The 24,348-nt window shown below is 43.8% G+C and overlaps 1 protein-coding gene across 2 annotated transcripts in view; it reads right to left on the reverse strand.

Annotated features, from left to right (window-relative positions):
• The window catches only part of vps50 (VPS50 EARP/GARPII complex subunit), a 188,420-nt gene that overhangs the window by 11,703 nt on the left and 152,369 nt on the right, over positions 1-24,348 (reverse strand). For both annotated transcript variants that reach the window (XM_056298098.1, XM_056298099.1), the window contains exons 23-25: positions 10,048-10,196; positions 4,077-4,173; positions 2,566-2,724 (exon numbers count right to left, since the gene is read on the reverse strand). In XM_056298098.1, coding sequence (XP_056154073.1) covers positions 2,566-2,724; positions 4,077-4,173; positions 10,048-10,196 — 405 coding nt within the window. The remainder of the gene's footprint in view (positions 1-2,565; positions 2,725-4,076; positions 4,174-10,047; positions 10,197-24,348) is intronic.

Here is a 24,348-nt window from a genome sequence, read left to right on the forward strand (position 1 = left end):
AATTACGATGATATGTTGCTGTTTTTTTTCTCTTTTTTATTTTTTATTTTGGTGGCGCAAATCACAGTGCATCAGGAATGTACATAAATGTGATAAATGGGGCCCAGGAAAACTAGGTTACTTGTATGTGAACAAATGTGTGTCAGATGACTTTAGGTACACACCGACGTACTGTCATTACATTAGTTTTAGTCAAATAAGCAAGAATGAAATGCCATTTAATTCACAAAAATACAGAAAGAAGCACTTCGGCAGTGAAGTCCCTGCAAAGCCCCTGCATTTCATTGCCACTCTATATGCAAATCACCTCCAATGTCATATGCTACTGATCAACATGAACTCATGAATAAAAAATTCTCCTTTCTGCTGTACTATAAAATGCCCTGTAATAACGCCGTGTCTTTCATTACCTCTACTGGACTGTATACGGATGCCTTAAAGGGTGACAGAGGGGACCATTAGCATTTTCTGCAGAAGAAAAAGTACACACTGGTGTAAATATGCTGCACATTTCTTCTTGTGTCTGATAAAGTGGCACTAGTCCATCAGCTGAAATGTTTTGTACATTCAAACCCTGCCAGTGTGACAGACACCTCTCCAACCCGAACCCCCCTCTGGCAATTTAGCTTATAACCTAATTTTCTTTGGTTCAACGGCAGCTTAATTGCTGAGCTGCCAGAGTTAAACAAAGATCTGTGTGCCGTCTGGGAATCTGGAAAGGTGAGCCTGAGCTATGTATGCATTTCTCACCCAGCAGGGACGTTACACTGTGATAGGCCGAACAGAGGTTGTTTTTTTTCCCCCCTCCTTTTGTATCACCACAGCATTTGGGCGACTTAGCTGATGGAGCTTCCCGAGACGTGCCTGTGCATATATGGGGATTTCTCTGGGCTTTGTGCTCCAAAAATAACAGCCTCCTTCTGATTCCACCGTACAACAAGCCCATCTCCACCATCTTGCTCTCTCCACACAGAGCAGGCGTGAATCCCACGCTATGAATCCTCTCCCTTCATGATGTATTCATGACAGTAGAAATGGACGGGGTGGGTAGAGATGCCCGTTTAGAGAAAAACCACAAGTCTTTTCCAAAAAAAAAAATCGCTGGCACAGGGGGATTTCAAAAGTCTTTAACAAAGCTGAAACTTTAAGGAAGATCTGCATTTAACGCTGTCGTGTTAATCATTCATCCCTTTGCAAATAATTGATATCAGAGGTCTTTGGATGTATCCATGCCCGATGTGGGAGAGCACTGAGATGAGCGGTTTCAAGTAAAATCCAGATAGCGAAATTGACACGAGGCTTAAAGTCATAAGACATCAAAGGCTGTAGCAGGCCTAGTCCACGCTGCGGGTCTCACCAGAAACAGGATATGCCAGATAATTAGAACACACTGAAAAAGTGATGATTTCAGCTCAGATATTCCCACTGCATCTGGAATATTTTTTGATGCGTGTCATCCATGCTGATTATAAGAGTACCCCGAGTAGTCATCCATATCCCATTTAATGTCATGTATGCTTTTATGCAGTATGTGATATTACCTGTGCAACCCCGTCTAATTGGGTATGTATGTATGTATGTATGTATGTATGTATGTATGTATGTATGTATGTATGTATGTATGTATGCATTATGTATTTAATTATGAGGGCAAACTTGCATTCCTTTGCGATGATCATGCACTTGGATGTTTATAGGTGAACTTAAATTCTGATGTACATGATGTGGTAATGCACAGAGGTGTAAAACGCCGCTTCAGAAAGTAGAATTACATTTGCTCCACCCATGCACTAAACAAGCTGATTCTAATTAGCACAACACTTCAGCCATGTAGGAGAACTAATTAGTAAAATCAGCTGGTTTAGTCCATGGATGGAGCAAATACATGGTTAGTACTTCTCCTTTCTGAAGCGGGGTTTTCCACCTCTGGTAATGCAGCATGGTGGTGCAGTGGTTAGTGCGGTCGCCTCACGGCAAGAAGGTCCTGGGTTCGAGTCCCGGGGTAGTGCAATCTTGGGGGTCGTCCTGGGTCATCTTTTGCGTGGAGTTTGTGCATGTTCTCCCCGTGTCTGCGTGTGTTTCCTCCGGGTGCTCCAGTTTCCTCCCACAGTCCAAAGACACGTAGGTCAGGTGACTCGGCCATACTAAATTGTCCCTAGGTGTGAATGTATGTGTGTGTGTGGGCCCTTTGATGGCCTGGCAGCCTGTCCAGAGTGTCTCCCCACCTGCTGCCCAGTGACTGCTGGCATAGGCACCAGCATCCCTGTGACCCTGAGAGCAGGCTAAGCGGTTTGGATAATGGATGGATGGATGGATGATGTGGTAACAAATTTCCTCAAGTAGCACAATAAAGAATCTATCGCTATCTTTCCTAAAAAAGAAAAATCTTTGCACATACTCAGATCTAAGGTCAAAGACTTGATTGTGTTTATCTGTAAACCGATCACCTACTTGTATGAGACATGAACAGCGTTTTAGTAGTCAAACACACAACAGTCACATCCATAAACTTTACTGAGAGTCAATTAAGACGTCAGCTCTCCGTTTTACACAGGTCATCGTTACCTTCAACAGAACGTCAACGTATACGTTGTGCTGTGACATTATCTCCCTGACGTCCCATTTCACTCCAGCCATCATCAGCAACATCTGCTCATAGTCGATGGCTTTGGCTGCCACGATCCAATATATCGGTTTTCGCAGTTCACTGGCGGTAGACACCGTCTGTCAGGGAGGGATGGGAGGAAACATGATGATGTGTGACATGTATGCTATATGTTCCACTGTGAACATTAACACAAGAGACAGTGAGGAAAGGTAGCAAAACATATAAGGTTTGCTTTGTTGAGTCAGCCAACAAGCAATAATTTAAAGATTGTACAATACTGTTAAAATTGTTGTATTGAAATTACCAAAGTGTGGAATTAGGGGAGATGACATTCATTTAACACGTTTTGAAAACAGACGTACTTTGAGAGTATGAAAAGATTAAGAATGAGTGGACAGAGAGGAAATGTAAGAGCTATAGACGTATGGTTCACAGCAAAAGACCCAGCATCATAGCGATGAGTGGCTGCACAGAGTAAATGCAGAGGGACGTGTTTTGCTTGAGGGGAAATAAGCCTTTTCTTTTTAAATACAAGCAAAACTGGCTAACGGCAATGAGTTACTGTGTAAATACCGGAGGTCAATTTATAGGTTGCATTATGACAGTGAGACATTTTCCATGCACTATGATTTGTATTTCATTTCAGGATTGCTACTGCATCTATAGGAGTTAAAATCGACAGTCACACTCAGCAGACTGATATCACAATCTTATTATTGAATACTACAGCAGACCTTGCACAACATTTCCCCCCCCCTTTTTCTCCTCAATTGTATCCGGCCAATTGTCCCACTTTTCCGAGCTGTCCTGGTCGCTGCTCCACCCCCTCTGCCCATCCAGGGAGGGCTGCAGACTACCACATGCCTACTCCAATACATGTGGAGCCGCCAGCCGCTTCTTTTCACCTGACAGTGAGGAGTCTCACCAGGGGGGTGCAGCACGTGGGAGGATCACGCTATTCCCCCCAGTTTCCCCTCCCCCCAAAACAGGCGCACTGACCTACCACAGGAGGTGCTAGTGCAGCGACCAAGACACATACCCACATCCGGCTTCCTACCCGCAGACACGGCCAATTGTGTCTGTAGGGATGCCCGACCAAGCTGGAGGTAACAATGGGATTCGAACCGGCAATCCCTGTGTTGGTAGGCAACGGAATAGACTGACCGCTACACTACCTGGACACCCCATGACCTTGTATGACATTTAAGCGATTCAATCAACATAGCAAGAAAACAGGAAGCACTGTTTGCATAAATCAGCACCACTAATGTAAGTTCCTGTACCGCATGGTGAGGTGGGATTCCGAGGTGGCATATGGTTACAATGCAGCACCGTCTCTCTCTCAAGTCGATAAATCGGAGTGAAGGTGTACAATAAAATATCATTCACTCCAACTAGGGACAATGTTAGTAATATATGTCATCGTTGAAGCACAATGGCAGGAATCTTCTGATGTTATAAAGTATACCTGGGAGTAGAACTGCTGCAGGAAGGGCTTCTTGGCGGCAGGCATCATGGTGTCCAAGTGGGACTGGAGGGAATCAAATTGCTCAGCCAAAAATGCCCTAGGGGAGAACAATGAAGGGTCAACTTAAAGCAAAAGACACTGCCATGGGTGCTCTTGCTTGCTCGAGCAAGTTTAAATAGTTGTCCTAATTTCTAACGTTGATAAGTGTAGGTCAAAGAAGGTTGAATCCATTCATCTGGATACAACAGATGTATCCACACAAACTGATTCAACCTTCTTTGATTTTCTTACCTGGATTATTGAGCATGCATCAAGACAGATATGTGTAGGTGTACACTACAAATGAAAATATACACAATTGTACTTGTTCGTAAAATGCTTTTTTTCTCCAGCAGCAAATTACAAAAATTCCATGATTTTCATTTTTGTGAAATCACAATATGAATCACTCCAGGTTAGACAAGTGCACAGATCTATTAATCACAGCGAATGGCAACAAAAAGCCATCCTACAATAAATCCAACACATTCAGACCTTTTCATTCAGTGGGAAATCAGCGGCTCTGACTGTCACAGACAAGATGAAAATCAAAGGAGACAGTTTGTCTAATTGGGCTTGAATGTCATGGTTGAGTCAGGAGTTTAACGAGTGTAACTGCTGCAGTTCAGCGTGGCTGATTGATTGATTGATTTTATGTGACAAATTCATTAAATCGACAAACACCAGCTCTGTCAGGGCAGCGAGTGCTTACATATAAGGAAAGGTCAGGATAACACAATAAAGCCTTAAGGCTTATTTTGCGGTCCCTTTGGGGATGAGGAGTGTGCAGGGGAGGGATCGAGACAGCAGATCGGTCACGGCATGAATGACACAAAAACATTAATCAAAGCAATAATATAATACTCGGCGAGTTATTCACTGTATTAACAACATCAATCACTACGTCAGTGCTTCCTTGGACAATGCCTGGCCCTTGTCGCCACTCATTTAATAAAACTAATTCAAACGCTATACGTCAAAAATAATTACCTCAATATATCAACATTACATCACAGCCCCCTCAACAGATTACATATACAAGCCTGGGTCTGTACAAAATAATTAAAGTAAATAAGCTACATCAATACAAAACCAAGAAATAAAATGAAGACACCCTATCAGACATAATATTCTACTGCAAGTAACCTCTGAGCCTATTCTTAAGAATTTCTGGCAATCTTCTACATATACTTAGCACAAAAAGTAAGGAAATTTGTGTTTGGTAGATTATTTCTTTGTTGTAACAATGCTTCTTGGCAATAAATCTTATACCGTTGGAAAGCCTGTTTATTTCCCTTTTAAATGGTGCCACATTTGTAAGGAACATGCATTTGTGGGATGAGCAGGAGAGCTGAGTATGTGGGTTGCGCCCATGAAAAATTTGCCAAATCTTCTCTGCCAATGCCAAACAGCTTATTTTGCTGTAGCTATTGACTCTTGTTTTGAGCTTCTGGTACCCCAGGTGCTGACAATCAGGTGCCTGATATAAGATTCATTGCCAAGAAGCATTGTTAAAACAAAGAAATAATCTACCAAACACACATTTCCTTACTTTTTGTGCTAAATTTAGATTTACTGCATGTACAGAAACGTTTCCTTCCCAAGGTTACTCTTACCTGGGAGGAACAAAATCAGTGGAACTGCCCCTAGTGGAGAGGCTGTGAATATCCTTCACACTGGATACAATATATTTTTTTCTTTTTTGATTTCCCCCCCTTTTTCTTCCCAGTTGTATCTGGCCAATTACCCCACTCTTCTGAGCGGTCCTGGTCACTGCTCCACCCCCTCTGTTGATCCGGGGAGGGCTGCAGACTACCACATGCCTCCTCCAACACATGTGGAGTTGCCAGCCGCTTCTTTTTACCTGACAGTGAGGAGTTTCGCCAGGGGGACGTAGCGCGTAGGAGGATCCCCCCAGTTCCCCCCTCCCAAACGGGCGCCCCGACCGACCAGAGGAGGTGCTAGGGCAGCGACTAGGACACGGACCCACATCCAACTTCCCACCTGCAGACACGGCCAATTGTGTCTGTAGGGACGCCTGACCAAGCTGGAGGTAACATGGAAATTCGAACTGGCGATCCCCGTGTTGGTAGGCAACGGAATAGACCACTACACTACCCAGATGCCCAGATACAATAATTTTTTAGGTATCGAGGGACAGCATCATGCACAGCCTTATGTGCAATGCACAACTCGATCTGACAGACTTTATCGTGTACTTTCAACCACCCAAGGCTCTAACTATGAGAAGGGTCAAGGTCAGTTCTGCCTTGGTGATTTCTTCCTGCTACTATCCCTGAGTGATGCCACTCATACTGCTTTCTTGACAATTGCAGGGATCTCATCTATGGTTAATTTTGTGTAACAACAGCACCCTGGCAGATTATCCTTTCTATCATGGCACTAGAAGAAAATTATAGAAGAGTGCAATATAGAAAAAAATGACAATCTGTCATGCCGTTTATTTAAAAGTCAAGAAAAACACCCTTGGACATTAGTGAGAATAATAACTGCTGCACAGTTCTTAAACACTTCACCACAAGAGGTGCCACTTACAACAGGCTCGTAATTGATACTATAATGAAGAGCACTAAATGACTTATTATTGTTCCTGAACGCCCACCATGCATGGGTTCCCACCAGAGCACTTACTGTTCTCTAATCCATTTCTAAGCAAACTAGATCAGTGCTGCTGTTGAGAATGTAACTCAGATCAGTTTGGAGAGTCACAGCAGAATATGGGCTGGGAATAAACTTGACTAGAGACATTAGAGAATGAATGAATACTAAAACCATTAGGCCAGTGAGCTTAATGGCATTTTAAATTTAGACAGTAATGTGCCTCCATTCAGATTTTATGAACATTACAACTGGAGAGAAATTCTGCATGCGTGCAATGGTTTATGCAATTTCCCCAAATGATCATTGTGTGACTGATTCATTAAGTTATTTTCTGTTGATGTGTGCTTTGCTGCACAGTGTGGCCTCAACACTGAGGGGGAATTGAAACCGTGTTCTGAGTTTGCTTGTTTTTTTTTTAAACTTGCTCTAGACGAATGTGCTGTGGAGTTCAGTTTAAGTACCTCCCAAATTTATTGCTCTAAACGAAGCCCCTTTTGAGCTTTTGGGGATTGGCCAGGACAGAAAAAGGGCTGCTTTGGCAACACTAAATCTGTAAGCCCCACATTAAACACATCCAGAAAACCACCAATGTGCCTTGTGCAAATACATTTGTTCTTTTTATGTACCTGGGGAAAATCACATTAAGAGCTGCTGGAACGGCTTGTGTTTACCTCTAGAAGACATGCTGTAGGGTGTAAACAAGTGCAACATACACACTTACCTTGTCACGCTTGTATAAATATGTCACGCAGACGACTGTGAGAGCAGCACTTTACAGAGACCCTTATTTCAGGTGTAATCTTGATCTCTGCTTGGAGGGCCCTAAAGCCTCATTGGTTATTCCAATACAGCGGGTCTAAACAATGTGCAACCTACGAACAGCTCCTAGTTTAAAGAACCTTGGGGAAGCAACGGTGAGCTTCTGAACACATCTGAGGCGCTACACGCCAGGTTTAACAGGCGCGTGGTTTGGCTACCTTGTTTCAGAGGAGAAAGGTTTCGGTGCAATTAGACCCAACATAGGTTGGTCTCTAATCCCCCAGAGGAGCTTTTAATCTCAAGTAGAAATATGCGACTTTTGTTACCTTCAAATAAACGTTGAGCTCGTTTTGTTTTCCTCCAAAGAAGCTTGCCGCCTGCCTTCAAATACTGCTCAGGTTGTTCACTGTTCATTTTTAGCATCACTTCCTTTTTTCTAAGAGTGTAAGCATTTATGCACAGGTGGCTTTGGTCTCTAGTCCCTTGGCGTACCAACATTCATAAGAGGTTTCGTAGAGCATTTCTAGATCACAGACCCTCTCCAGTCAAACAAGGTAAGAAATGCCAGAGACTGATAAGCCTATTTATGTATGTGATTGTGTTTGTGTGTTTGTGGGCAGCACGGTGGTGCAGTGGTTAGCGTGGTCGCCCCACAGCTAAAAGGTCCTGGATTCAAGCCCCGGGGTAGTCCAACCTTAGGGGTTGTCCCAGGTCGTCCTCTGTGTGTAGTTTGCATGTTCTCCCCGTGTCTGCGTGGGTTTCCTCCGGGTGCTCCGGTTTCCTCCCACAGTCCAAAGACATGTAGGCCAGGTGAATCGGCAATACTAATTTGTCATTAAGTGTGAATGTGTGTGTGTGTGTTGGCCCTGTGATGGACTGGCGGCCTGTCCAGGGTGTCTTCCTGCCTGCCACCCAATGACTAGTGGGATAAGCTCCAGCATCCCGCGACCCAAATTCAGATAAGCAGCTTGGATAATGGATGGATTGTGTTTGTACTGATCTATAGGAATGAAACAGTGCATTGAGTGAAGTTTCAGGTGCAAATTCACAAACTAACAAGATGCCTGGAAGAAGCAAGGTCCATGAAAAAGCAAAGATTCCCATGACTCTTGCAGTTGCATTGAGAACAAAACCTTTTTATTTTGGTCAAAACTAACGCGTTTTGGTGTATGAGCCTCCATCAGGGTAAAAGGAAGTACAAACAACAGAAACAAGCAGCTAATATGTGAACATTATCATCATGTCTTGACTGGGTAGAAACCACTGATGCGAATTTTAAGAAAAAGGCGTACACAAAACAGTGTGAAACCATCCTTAGGCTCAAGGAAACCAAACATAAAGCACTTGACACGCAAGAAGGAAAGTAACCATCGAGATAATGAGCGTCCATGTGATATATTAATAATTCTTTTGACCTATAGGTGGCTTTCACAAGGTTTTGTGTCCTATTGATTAATCTGTGATTATGACCAAGGTTTTTTAGTGGCCCCTGTGGAATTGGTGGTTTCGACTGAGTCATGAGATTGTCACAATGCTGTCCTACTGGCTGCTGTTTCAGTTACCCTGCGCTCCGCTGGTAGTTGCTATAATGTTTCTTATTAAATGAACTGTTGTTTATATTTCCTTGGATCCTGATGAGGGCTCCCATGCCAAAACACATTGGTTCTGTTTTATTTTTCTCAATGCAACTGCAAGAGTTGCTGGAATCTTTGATTGTTTTATAGGGATGACAAAGCAATCAACATTGAGAAAGAGAAAAATACAGTGTGTGTATGAGAGAGAGAGAGAGCGAGAGAGAGAGAGAGAGTACAAAGGCCAGAGGGAAGTAGAGCGATAGAGAAAATGAATAAGTGACTCAGTGAGATTGATTAAAAAGACGTCAGGTCTAGAATGTTAAGAGCAGCAGAACGGCGAATTAGACAGACAACCAGAAATTCAGGTTATGGGGAAGGATAAGTCACGTCCATCCTCGTTTCTCTGCTTCTCTCTTTCCTCTCTCTCACACGCAAACGCACGTGTGCGCGCGCACGCACACACACACACACACGTCTGGGGTTCAGAGAGTACAACTGATGAAGTTAGGACCTCTCCAGGGCTAAGTAGTGAGCTTTTAAATTCTCTCTGTCGACAAATTAATTAATTGTAAAGTGCTTTGAGTGGCTGTTGCAGCTAGAAAAGCGCTACATAAAAATGCAGCTTGACTGACTGATTGATTGGTGAAACTGCCTCTCTTAAGCTCTAAGAATCAAGGACACTGCTTGGATGGACCTAAATGCCTGATTACATCATACTGCCAGCACACACAAGAGTTGCTAGGGGCAGCCATTGTCATCATTATCTTAAAGTTAAGTGCCTGTGATTGAATTTTTTTCCTCCTCACTGGAGGAGGGACTAATCAAGTTCTACGCTTTTGCGTAGGATGTGGGTGCAACTCCAGTGTTACATGGCAATTTGGTTCATAACACTTTGCTGGATGAATGCAAATGAAAGCTTTAAAGAAAAACGGATGAACTGTGAAAGCAACGGCAGAGGGTTTGCAGAGAGTACTTACAGAGACTCGGTGGCCACTACTCTCTGAGCAAGCCCGTAGAGCGTTCCACTGTTCGTGAGGACCACCAGCTGGCTGAGGTGTGGGCTAGGCACCTTCTCCTTTCTGTCCTCGCCCGAACCGTGGCCCGCTGTGTTCTCCCCCACTGCCTCCTGGAGGACACACAGAGGGATGGACAAATGAGTAGCCGCATAAGTCGAACTCTGGAGCTCAACATTATTCATTTGAATTTTAAAACCTCTACACTGACCAAGAGACAGAAATGGCACCAACTCAAATACCATATTAGATATGCATTTTATTGGATGATACGATTCATGTAAATGTGTTGCACTAAATGCAACTTTCCAGTGTGGTTGTTTTAGAGAGCACAAGTTCTAAAGCAAGGTCAGGATTTGTTTTTCCTCCCACAGTTACCTCACCTATGGAAATACGTGAAAAACCAAACATAAAATATAACCGTAGGTTGACAGGTAAACATAATCTAAAATTCATGAAACATTGTGGAAGTCGATGGAAATCAATTTCTTCTCACATCCAAAGCACACATACTGCATACTTCTGCTGAGCAAACACTATGTTGATGAGCCAAAATATTATGACCACTCACAAGTGAACCGAATAACGATCATTTCCAAACAAGGGCACATGTCAAGGTCTGGGTAGATTAGATGATATCAGTTCTTGTAGTCAACGTGTGAGATGCAGGAGAAATGGGCAAGAGTAAAGACCTGATCAACAAGGGCCAAACTGTTATGGCCAGACAACTGGGTCAAAGCATCTCTGAAATGGCAAGGCTTGAGAGGTGATTCCCGGTCAGCACTGGTGAGTACCTACTGACAGTGGTCCAAGGAGGGACAAACCCCAAAGTGGTGACAGGGTTTTGGGCACTAAGGGCTAATTGATGCACGAAGGCAATGGAGGCTATCCTGGCTGGTGCGAGCCGACAGAAGGTCTACTGTGGCACAAGTCACAGACATTTTTAATCATGGTTACCAGGGGGGCAGCATGATGGTGTAGTGGTTAGTGCAGTCTTCTCACAACAAAAAGGTCCTGGGTTCGAACCCCGGGATTGTCCAACCTTGGGGGTCACCCCAGGTCATCCTCTGTGTGGAGTTTTTATGTTCTCCCCGTGTCTGCGTGGGCTTCCTCCAAGTGCTCTGGTTTCCTCCCACAGTCCAAAGGCATGTAGGTCAGGTGAATCATAGGTCACGTGAATTGGCCGTACTAAATTGTCCCTAGGTGTGAATGTGTGTGTGTGTGTAGGCCCTGTGATGGACTGGTGGCCGGTCCCGGGTGTCTCCCCGCCTGCTGCCCAATGACTGCTGGGATAGGCTCCAGCATCCCTGCGACCCTCAGAGCAGGATAAGCAGTTTGGATAATGGATGGATGGATGGTTACCGGAGGAATGTGTCACAATACACAGTGAGGGCATCACACCCTGCTGCGGTATCGGGCTTTGTAGCTGCAGGCTGGTCAGAGTGCCCATGATGCCCCCTCTATACCATCAAAAGCACCTATAATGGGCACGTGAGCATCGGAACTGGACCTTAGACCAGTGGAAGAAGGTTGCTTGGTCCGATGAGTCCTGTTTTCTTTTAGATCACGTGGATGGCCGTGTACGTGTGCCGTTTACCTAGGGAAATTATGGCACCAAGATGCAGTGTGGGAAGACGACAGGGCGGTGGAGGGAGTGTCATGCTCTGAGCAATGTTCTGCTGGGAAACCCTGGGTCCAGCCATTCATGTGGACATCAATTTGACACGTGCCACCTACCTAAACATCGCTGCAGACCAGATACACCCCTTCATGACAATGGTATTCCCTGATGGCAGTGGCCTCTTTCAGCAGGATAATGCACCCTGCCACACTGCACACATTGTTTGGGAATGGTTTGAGGAACATGATGAAGTGTTCAAGGTGTTGCCTTGGCCTCCAAATTCTCCAGATCTCAATCCAATTGAGCAGCTGTAGGATGTACTGAACCAAGAAGTTCGATCCACGATGGCTCCACCTCGCAACTTACAGGACTTGAAGGATCTGCTGCTAATGTTTTGGTATCACACACCACAGGACATCTTCAGGGGTCTTGTAGAGTTCATGCCTTGGTGCTGTTTTGGTGGCACATGGAGGACCAACTGCATATTAGGCACATGGTCATAATGTTTTGGTTCATCTGTGCAGAAAAGCCAGCATTTATCTTGTTTTTTGACGTGGAACAGCACAACCCTCTCTCCACCAGACAGAAGGGGGTGGTGGGGGCTGAGAGAGATAGAAAGAAAGATTTCACTTCGAATCTCTTGTGATCGATCACAAGAACATATATCATAGTGGATACTAATGTTTCAGTAGGAGCATGTTTGAGCGAGCTGCTGTATGACATCGGCGTGGGGAACAGTGTACTCTGATCCTGCAAAGCCCCTATAAATAGCCCCCAGCAGATCAATAGCAGTTACACAGGCATGAACAAATGACAGGGGACTAATATCATCCACCTACATACCACTCTCCTGTGTATGCCATGTCTCATTTGCATAACAGCACCATTATTCTAGGCATCCACTGGGCACTTATCATTACAGGTACTCCATCAAGTGGCCAAAGAATATGACATACTGGTTAAAAATTGATCAGTAACACCTAAGAGCCTCTTCAAAATAAGGGGGCTTGTGAGTAAAACCACAAATGCTTTAATGACTGTCTGAATTACTTTTAACTTCTCCTGAAACGTCTCCAGTCAGATTCAATAAAACATCCATAATTAGGAGGTGACACACATTTTTGAGGCTAAGTCTGGTCAGTGGCACTCGTGTCAAAATGGTCTTGCTAATACAAATTAGGTTATGATGTGCATAGCTCTGGGAGAAAAAAAAATCACATTACGTGTCCCCTGTCATCGAAAAGTAAAGATATGATTTTTAAAAATGCAGCCTATTGCATTAGAAAAAAATCTAAATTATGCAGTTTCATATACAATGTATGAGTAAGAGCTGCTAAATAATGTATTCCTCGCTGTAAAAAATGCAACCTCTGCAGAGTCTGGAACTGTTACCCTTCCGTAGTCAATAAAAGCAACAGGATTTTTTAAATATCCATTGCGTTAATACAAAACACAGTCACATTCCGGGGATTAACACTTGAATTTTATTACTTTTATAGAACTGTGAATTTAATGGCAAATGGCTCTGATGGCACCAAAACACAGGTTGCATGACATTCTAATTCTCCAAAATGCATTTCATTCCAAACAGACCGGCTTTTGATTTAAAAGTTAAGCTGAATGAAACAAGATGTTCCGTGAAATAAGAAATTACTGGTAGATACCAAGGATCTGTGTAAGAATTTCTGGTAAAAGCCAGCTCTTTTTTTTTTTGTCTAGCTTTTATGTCAGCTGACAGAAGGCGTAGTGCCTCTGTCAGGGTTGTTGATGGTGTTGTTCTTGGCTTCTTCTGCTGTTTTGGAAGATTCAACATAGCGGTCAGACAGTTAGGGAAAGGTGTATGTGTGTGTGTGTGTGGGGGGGGGGCATTGATCTTCTTAATATAGATATCAAATGCTGTTTCCATCAGGCATTACTCATATGAAAGTCACACTGTAGCCTAACTCTATCAAGATCTCCACTTCTCTGCACACAGATAGCTAGCTAGCTGGGTGTGGATATCCACGGCCTTGGGTAGTGACAGAATTTATGTCATGCACAACATAGTAGACCCTCGTGTACTCGCGGCTGTGTAAAAAATAATCCCCTCCTTAGATGCTGCAATAACACCAGCTGGGTTACTAATCACTTTGATGGGATAAAGCCGTTAAAAGTTGAACAGTGGACTGCATTAAAAGCGCTCCAAAGCATATGCATACTCTTTATGGAGTTTATCCAAAAAAGCCATTTGTACCCATTTCCTAATGTGACTAATGATCTGGAACTTGAGAAAAACTCACTTCTGGCCAGCTATTTGCATCTGCTGAAGGGTCCACTCACAGCCAGTATTGATTTGTGCCTGATGGATCCCATTCTTTTTCTCCACTCGCATGCCAAAAGACTTAATCTTTAAACTAATATATAACTCATATTAGTGTTTGTGACAGGGAACCGTACAAAAATAAATAAATATGGACGCTATTATCAGCAGGATTTTGCATTGCTGCACGAAAGTACCATGAGAATGAACAAGGGGAAGACCTTTTGAATGGCAAACAAATTGCGAGACTGGCAGCCGTTACAAGAAAGATCTCTGTTTCTTCAATAATTCGAAATTGTCAGATTACGATTTGCCTTTGAATATATCAACATTATTACAGTTCTGTGGCAATAACTCAAAGCACAAGCTCAGAAAAAAATTAGAAACCAATATTATATTGACCAATCTATTCATTTTAGTTGACCTTGTTACTGAAGAAAAAAAATTAAACAATAATTACAGAAATATATAACAGGCTGTAAACGCAAGGTGGATTTTATCGAAACTGGCATTCAGGCACAATTATTAAATATGTTACAACAAAATCTCTTGAAAAAATTATGCAGAAGTTTTTGCGTTCCATGCCAAAGTGTAAATAAACTCATTTCCCCACTAATTTCCTGGTTGCCTTCAAGGTGTAGCTCAGTGTCATTCATGCTATTCACATACTGTCTGGGAACTGTGGGCCATAGGTTGATTTAAAAAAAAAATTCATCCCATTACTACAATGGAAATGCAATTGGCCACCAGGACCAAATCTAGCTATTCTAACACATGTCAAGACCTATAAATGGCATCATACATAACCTAATGAAATATTTTAAAGTTGCTATGAGGAGTTTTTCACTGATTTCACTGACAAGCCAACTACCTCAGATAGGAGTGAGAGTAACATGAATAGAGTCATACTGGCTACATACTGGCTAGGACATCGCCTGGATTAACTAGGTCCGCATCAGGTACTGGGGAACCAGGACAACCTGATGAGAAATTGGCTACTGCAAGAAGATATTCATGGACAAGAGCCGAGAACCTAGAACTGACGGAATGCTACTATAACAGCAGAGCCCAGGAGAGGGGCTATATGAAGTGTATGTAAGAACTGTAGACCAGTAGGAGACCTACTTCCACACCAACTCAGAAGCAGCTAGTGGCTCAATGCTTGAACATCAATAGAAAGAAGCTACTGTCACAACTTGAGATGGAGAGGCTCCAACAGGATGACTATACAATTCAGCACCCAGAATAGCCACACGGCAGGTAGGAGATACATGAGGACAGACTCTGATCAGCTGAAAAAATCCTATCAATCTTAACAGCTGAAGCTTCTGAGGCTCAAATGAGAATCATGGCCAGACTAAAGACAGTCAACCCCCTGGCTCAGCTTCCACAACTCAGTGACAAAGTACTATCACAAGGCCTGCTTGCAGATATGAACACAGCCTTATGAAATATCTCGACATCTCAACTGCCACCATAACAGAGACCAACAAGCTTGCAACTGTAATCCTGGAGATGCTTGGGTACAGGATTAAGAACACAGGACACCAACAGTACCCTCCAAGGAAGAGAAGGCTGGAAGCCAATATCAAAGCAGCGTGAAGAGATGTTAGCCAGTTAACAGAGCTGCAGAAAGGTGTCATGAAAGACAGGCTCTGGGTGAAGAAGTACAACAAGCTGTTCATAAGTGAGGCCCTGGAAACTGCCAAATAAAGGCTCACAGCTCTGGCCATGCGGCTGAAGAGATACGCTAGAGAAGCAGAAGCCAAAAGAATAAATGGCCTGTTCCTCAAAGAACCATCCAAAGTGTACTCCCAGCTACAGAGTAACAAGGGAACAACATCAGACCCCACCCAGAGCAGAGACCGAGCGATAGTGGAAGGTTATATGGGAAAAGGAGGCATCAGACAACACCAATACCCAGGGGCTAGTGGACCTAAGAGCAGACCACAGCAATATCCCAGAACTGGAACCAGTTATTATCACAGTGGCCGATAGGCCATGACAAGTCTCAAACATGAAGAGCTGGACTTCACCAGGCCCTGACATGATTCATGCCTACTGGCTGAAGAAGCTAAGAGCACTCCATGAACGCCACAGACGAACCAGCTGCTAATATCAGGGTCTCACCCTGACTGGCTAACACAGGGGAGAACAATACTGATTATGAGGGATCCCCGTACAACACCTTCAAACTACTGGTCAATGAGCTGTCTTTCCACAACATAGAAGAATCCTGTCAGACATCATAGAAGCTAAGCTGAATGGGCACACGAATCAATACATGAGTGACACTCAGAAAGGGATTAGGAACAATACCAGAGGGTCAAATCATCAGATACTGGTGGATAGAGCAGTCATCCAAGACTCTAAGGCCAGACTGACCAGCCTGAGCATAGCCTGGATTTACGACAAGAAAGCCTACGATTAAATGCCCTACACATTGTAGGAGTGCTTGGCACCATACAAAGCCAACAGGACACCAATAGCTTTCATCAAGAACTCAACACAGTGGAAAACAAAACTAGAGGCCAACTCAAAGTTAATGACACAGGTAACCATCAAATGTGGCATATACCAAGGTGATTCACTGTCTTCCCTGATGTTCTGCATAGGCCTGAACCCCCTCAGTCAGATCATCACAAAGAGGGGATATTGATACAGGTTCACAAGTGGTTACCATCAGCCACCTCCTATACATGGATGGCATCAAGCTGTATGCCAGGAATGAGCAAGACATTGACTCGCTGATCCACCTCATCAAGACCTACAGCAATGACATCCGGATTTCATTCGGACTAGACAAGTGCGGTCAAATGGTGGCAAAAGGAGTTAAGGTGGTGAGGACTGAAGGGGTTGAATTACCAGATGGCAGGATAACAGACATACAGGACCGTTACAAGTACTTGGGTATTCCACAGGCAAATGGAAACCACGAGGAGGCAGCAAAGAGGTCAGCTACAACTAAATACCTCCAGAGAGTGAGGCAGGTCCTGAGGAGCCCCAAACTGGGAGAGGGACTCCAGCAGATTCCAGGAACAACACCTGAAGTCTCTGTCCAGAAGAGTGCAGTCCTAGGAACAGCTAAGATGCTGCACAGAACCCTCACATTCCTGGGCCTCTGGTAGAGGACCTGAGCTTGAGGAAGACACACACCACCCGAAAAAAAGGTGAGAGGGTGATTTTTTTTTTAAGAGACTCTGTAGGCACGAGACAAGATTTTGGTATCAGAAGCATTCTGGTTGCCATTTCCGTTTCCATTATAGTGTGAGTAGCATTGACCAATCACATTTGAGTAGGCAGCGATTTCTAAAGGAACATGCTTTTGTTGCATCTTGGTGTGAGGAGCGAAAGAGAAGGAACGCATTGCCAAAATGTCGTCTGGACCTAAAACACCTACAAAAAGCATCGATGTTTGTGTATTGTGGGGAGAAATGTTCGACTTGTGTCAATTACTAGTGAAACAATCCGGTCGTAGATGTTGTCTCTCAACTCCGACTCCATTCTCGCATCTTAAATTGCAAACTCGACTGTAAACAATGACGGACGCATGGAAGAGAAAGTCTTCATAGGAAACGGAAGTGAGTAGCCAGCAGCTACATCAGAAGCCCCAAAGTATTTTCTCCTGTCTCCAGAGCTAAATCGTCAGATGAAGACTTAGCCTCTGGGTTCCGAGATTGATATGAAATGAAGTCATTCTTCTGCTAAACAGTACTGCTTTTGTCCACAGGGGCGCACAAAGTCAGCAGAAATGCAAAGCTCCTCGTAACAGCTTTAACATGTTCTATTTGATTTGCAGTCAATGTGTGGGTGCCTGTTTGGGGCGTCACTATTGCCCCCTAGTGGCTGTTTTCGATTATACATTGCACCCTTTCAGAGATGTGTTGATCCACTGGTTTGTAAATTGTAACTTCTACTTTGAATGACTCAAAGATCAAAACACAGCTAGTTAATCTTTAGTTTGATACAGAAAAACAACCCTCCAAAATAAAGAAAAAAAAGCGGTCTGTCTACTTGATCGGTCTGTATGGCTCTTTATATATCAGTGACTGTATGGACAAGTATCCGAGGATACTCGACCTGATGATGATGATAGACAATCATTTTGCACAAACTATGACGCAACTTCTTCTAGAAGGTGGAGGAAATGTATATGCTTTGCATCAAATTTTCTTTTACAAAGATCCCGCAATAACGACATAATGAAGACTTGTTTGTATGCTGCTTTGTGTTTTTATACTGAACAAAGGCGGCATAATCGCGACCCAGTGTGTGATTTCACATAGTATGCTGGCGTTCTTGAAGTAGAGGCGTCACAATGTGTAATACAACAGCGTCGGCTGCCCCATCCTGCTAGCTGTCCCATTTACACAGATGTGGCTCTGTGACTACCTCTGCTGCCTTCCTAGCAAACAAAAACGTCCCCAGCATGTCCCCTGAAGGTCCTCTCCGAATGTCCGGTAAATGTCATTGTGTAGGGTTTTTGTTACGTCACGGGGACATTATTGCGGGACGTTCAAAGAACATCTCGAGGACATTACAGGGATGCTAGGGGAAATTCTTCTAGACATCCCAGGACGTCACGAGGACGTTATTGCGGGAAGTTAAAGAAGAAGAAAAAAAAAGTCCCAAGGACATTACAGGGACGTTAGGGGAAAGTCCTCTAGACCTCACAGGGACGTTATTGTCGGATGTTCAAAGAACGTCTCGAGGACATTACAGGAACGCTAGGGGGAATTCTTCTATACGTCCCCGAGATGTCACGAGGACGCTATTGCGGGACGTTAAAAAAAAAACGTCCCACGGACATTACAGGGATGTTAGGGGAAAGTCCTGTCAGCGTCATGGGGACATTATTGTCGGATGGACAGAAAACGTCCCGGGGACATTACAGGGATGTTATGGTAAAGTCTCCTAGACGTCCCCGTTCAATTATTTCATTCACACATTTAATGGTAGAGCAAACGTGTTGAATAACATCTCTTCAATGTCTCATCTTCAGCCGCTTTTCTGGTGTCGGGACAGCGATGGCAGCAAGCTAAGTAGGGCACTCCAGACGTCCCTCTCCCCAGCAACGCCCTCCAGCTCCTCCTGGGGGATCCCAAGGTGTTCCCAGGCCAGATTGGACATGTAGTCTCTCCAGCGAGTTCTGGGTCCACCCTGGGGTCTCCTCCCAGTTGGCCATGCCCGGTAAACCTCCAAAGGAAGGCGCTCAGGAGGCATCCTAATCAGATGCCCGAACCATCTAAACTGGTTCCTTTCGATGCGAAGGAGCAGCGGCTCTACTCCAAGCTCCCTCCGGATGTCCGAGCTCCTCAGCCTATCCCTAAGGCTGAGCCCAGACACCCTACGGAGGAAATTCATTTCAGCTGCTTGTATCCGCGATCTCACCCTTTTGGTCACTACCCAAAGCTCATGACCATAGGTGAGGATTGGAACGAAGATTGACTGGTAAATTGAGAGCTTTGCCTTCCGGCTCAGTTCCTTCTTCGCCACAATGGTCCAATACAACATCCGCATTACTGCTGATGCTACACCAATCCGTCTGTCAATCTCCCGCTCCATCCTACCCTCACTCGTGAACAAGACCCCGCGATACTTGAACTCCTTCACTTGGGGCAGCAACTCATCCCCAATCTCTTCAATGTAGCCCAATAAAATTATCCACATGAGTAGACTAAAAGATGTTTTAATTCCAGTTTGAAATTAAAGCATGCTATTAGGCTGATGATTTTATCGGGGGAAGGATATAAGAAGGCCCGTACCTCCCTCAAAAGTAAAAAGTAGCACTGCTTACAGCAAATAACGATGTTGTGTCTGTATCACAACACAGCCGTCTCCATGCTAGACAATCTGCCTTGTAGCAGGCATTTGACATTAGAAAATGGATACTGTCAGGCATCCAGGTGGTGTGGTGGTCTATTCCGTTGCCTACCAACATGGGGATCACCGGTTCAAATCCCCGTGTTACCTCCAGCTTGGTTAGGCGTCCCTACAGACACAATTGGCCGTGTATGCGGGTGGGAAGCCAGATGTGGGTGTGTCCTGGTCCCTGCACTAGCGCCTCCTCTGGTCGGTCAGGGCGCCTGTTCGGGGGGGAGGGGGAACTGAGGGGAATAACGTGATTCAACCATGCACTACGTCCCACTGGTGAAACACCTCACTGTCAGGTGAAAAGAAGCGGCTGGTGACTCCACATGTATCAGAGGAGGCATGTGGTAGTCTGCGGTCCCCCCCAGATCGATAGAGGGGGTGGAGCAGTGACCAGGACGGCTCAGAAGAGTGGGGTAATTGGCCAGATACAATTGGGAAGAAAAAGGGGGGGGGGCAAAAAAGAAAATGGATACTGTAATAGTGAAATTACTTGTTTTTGACTTTGCATTCTCATTTTTCCCAATTTTACAATTGTGACCGTCATTGTACTTCTGTAGGTAAATCTAAGACTGTCTCAGTATATGTTATGTAGCTGTTATTCATGCTTAGTAATACATTTGAAACAAGTTGACAGGCCCAAGACATATGAGCTTTTCTCAGCTGCTCGGTTCATTCAGTGCACTTCTGCCATCCGAACTTCCTAATTTTTCTCAATGCTCATTTTTTTTATGCTCATAAAATACAAGCACGTGTCGCGTCTTCTCATATACAATGGGCAACATGTGAAAATATAATGCATAGCACGTTCTGAAGCCTTATTAGTATGACAGAGAAGCTCAGGCGATGTGATGGCTCATAGGGCAACATATGTTTGCACTTGGAGCGCAGCTGATAATGTGCATCATAATGACTTTGCTTTATGTCTGACTGGTGAATCACTTGAGATGCAAAGCTTTAGGGCACAGCATAAAATCAGTTATGACATTTAAAGCCTTCAAAATAAATGAAACGCCGAAACTGAAACACTGATATTTTCAAGCAAACATTACCAAGACATGCTGTGCTGGACTATAAGAGCTTTGACTATCAGCAGCTTAGACAGAGGGAAAATCCCCTCATCACTGACATGGACAATAATTCAAGTTACACTTGTATTCAGCCTCAATTTAAGGAGATAAGACAATGTGATACATTACGGCTCCCTGTCAGAAAATCCACTTTTTGGTGGTTATAGCAGAGCAGACCTGGAGCTTGTAGGAATGTGTAATCAATGAGCCTGCAAGGTCAGTGAGAAGCTATAAGATAATGGACCCCCCCCCCCACAGGACAGATGTAAAATGAAATGGTGGCAGAGCGGTCAGCAGGGTGGGTGGATGTAAAGCACTTCTTTAAGAGATAGCAGTTCACATTGTTGCTGGAATGTCTTGTACAGAAATCAGAAGTATACGACAGGCTTACAATAACTATGCTTTAAGAGATTTAATGATAATTCAGTGTGTTTACATGCAAATTAAAAATTCAACTTTAATCAGGATTAAGGCAATAATTTGATTATTGCAACTGCCATGTAAACACCTTAATCAAACTATCAATTAAATCAAGGTCTAAATAAATGCAAGCATAATGCGATTAACAGAGTTACATTTTTTTTTCTGTAAATAATTTGATTTACTCTGCATTGTACACACCTTAATCAGAGTTCATTTGGAGAACTGGTTGTGTACATGCACCAAAAAGGGATTCCCGCTACTGGCCTCTGATCCAGAAATGATAGACAAAGGACAATATGGCAAGCAGCAGTAAAAAGCCACATTTCTGAAGTAAGACTGAAACGACGTTCAGGCTATCCTAAAGTTTTTGGATAGTGGGGAAAAAAAAGAAACGGAGACATTTTCCGAAAAGTCTCAAACACAATGTTGGAAGCGGTGCCGCACGCAACGCAACTTCCGTTCCATAACTTCAACTATCCAACGCGTCTTGTAAATTTCAAATATATCGAAGAGATCGCATTATTGAAAGGACATGTGGACACTTTAATTGAACTATTGCCTTAATTCTCTTATTCACTTCAATCAGATTATTGACTGCAGGTAAACATGGGGATTGATGCTTCAAGACAGAGAAATGACCAAAGTTAGCGCATGTGTCAACCATCTTTGCCTGAACAAAGCTGGCACTCTTGTTATGTGTACTCCCTCCCGGTAGCTCAGGACTTGCTCTCTACCACATGTCTCCTCTGATACATGTGGAGACACCTGCCACTTCTTTTCACTTGACAGTGAGGAGTTTCACCAGGGGAACGTAGTGTTTTCCCTCCCCCCCAAACAGGCGCCCCGACTGACCAGAGGAGGCGCTAGTGCAGCGATCAGGACACATACCCACATCCGGCTTCCCACCCGCAGACATGGCCAATTGTGTCTGCAGGGACGCCCAACCAAGCCGGAAGCAACACAGGGTCTCGATCCTGTGATCCCCATGCAACGGAATAGACTGCCATGCTACCCGGACGCTCTATCATTACAACTCTTTAATGAATTCATTTAGTTTGCATTAATGAACCTGTATTGCTTTATAAATTTAATTTTCACACAATGTGTTACAAATTTTAGAAGATGACAGGCAAGTCCATATCGAAGACTTGCAAATTCAGTTCCCATGAAGTTATTTGGTAATCTTTAGACTTTGCTCAACTTACTTTTCTAAACTCCCCCTTTCATCTCATTCTGAATGTATGGAATATAATACACGTTCAGCAGTGTGGTTTATTAACCGTACTGGAAGGGGAAAAAATCCATGCAATCAGCTCTAGCACATTTTGCTTTGGGAGAAAAAAAATCTCTGTGTGTGTGGGTGTCTCAATGCTCAGTGTAATCTGTAGTGAGGTAACAAAAAGGGGGCAAAAAGTGGGGGATCGGAGGGGGAGAATGATTCTTCTCTTGGTGTGCTTGCGGTGCTTTAATTATCTGTCTAGCGCTGGTGCTCTGACAGAAGTGGCTCTCGAATTAATGAACCATTTTGAGTCTTTCCTCTGTGCAAAGACAGATGAGAAGATACAGACTCGAAACTCTTCTCCATCAGACAGACAGAGAGGAGAGGTGTGCTGGTGGAACGACACCCTGCAAAAGCAGCAATGAATGAGCACTCAACAAAAGCTGGGCCTGGACATCTTCAACAAAGAAAATATCAAAAAAGGCTTTCAACGCACATTGCAGAATGCCGCTGTGTAACTTTTTTTCATGTCATGGCAAAGACTACTTCTCAAGTGTGTTTCTGAGGGTGGAGTCAAACAGTCGAGGGGAGGACGCCTACTTACTTGCAACCTCTCTCCTCCATGCAAGGACATGCATACACACTCTCATGCACATGTCTTGTGCACTGCTGAGAAGTTTTGAGGTAAACAAGTCACACAAAATGATGCAGTGTGTATTGGAATTTCAAATTGCATGTGATTGATTATTGACAAACCAGTGAGGTCACATGGAACATTTACTGCTGCTGCCATCAATTACAAAGTATTGAGATTAACATGTGCGGCGTATCTCACTTTGTCATTCTGATGACTTTTACAGCTAGAAAACGTGTTGCTACTGTAAAACAAAAAAGCTTGTAATAAATTATTTAACATATACTATATTTATATTATAGTATGTACACTACCGTTCAAAAGTTTGGGATCACCCAAACAATTTTGTGTTTTCCATGAAAAGTCACACTTATTCACCACCATATGTTGTGAAATGAATAGAAAATAGAGTCAAGACATTGACAAGGTTAGAAATAATGATTTGTATTTGAAATAAGATTTTTTTTACATCAAACTTTGCTTTCGTCAAAGAATCCTCCATTTGCAGCAATTACAGCATTGCAGACCTTTGGCATTCTAGCTGTTAATTTGTTGAGGTAATCTGGAGAAATTGCACCCCACGCTTCCAGAAGCAGCTCCCACAAGTTGGATTGGTTGGATGGGCACTTCTTTGAGCAGATTGAGTTTCTGGAGCATCACATTTGTGGGGTCAATTAAACGCTCAAAATGGCCAGAAAAAGAGAACTTTCATCTGAAACTCGACAGTCTATTCTTGTTCTTAGAAATGAAGGCTATTCCATGCGAGAAATTGCTAAGAAATTGAAGATTTCCTCCACCGGTGTGTACTACTCCCTTCAAAGGACAGCACAAACGGGCTCTAACCAGAGTAGAAAAAGAAGTGGGAGGCCGCGTTGCACAACTGAGCAAGAAGATAAGTACATTAGAGTCTCTAGTTTGAGAAACAGACGCCTCACAGGTCCCCAACTGGCATCTTCATTAAATAGTACCCGCAAAACACCAGTGTCAACATCTACAGTGAAGAGGCGGCTGCGGGATTCTGGGCTTCAGGGCAGAGTGGCAAAGAAAAAGCCATATCTGAGACTGACCAATAAAAGAAAAAGATTAAGATGGGCAAAAGAACACAGACATTGGACAGAGGAAGACTGG

Source organism: Lampris incognitus, chromosome 18, assembly GCF_029633865.1.
Source record: "Lampris incognitus isolate fLamInc1 chromosome 18, fLamInc1.hap2, whole genome shotgun sequence".
NCBI classification, from domain to species: Eukaryota; Metazoa; Chordata; class Actinopteri; order Lampriformes; family Lampridae; genus Lampris; species Lampris incognitus.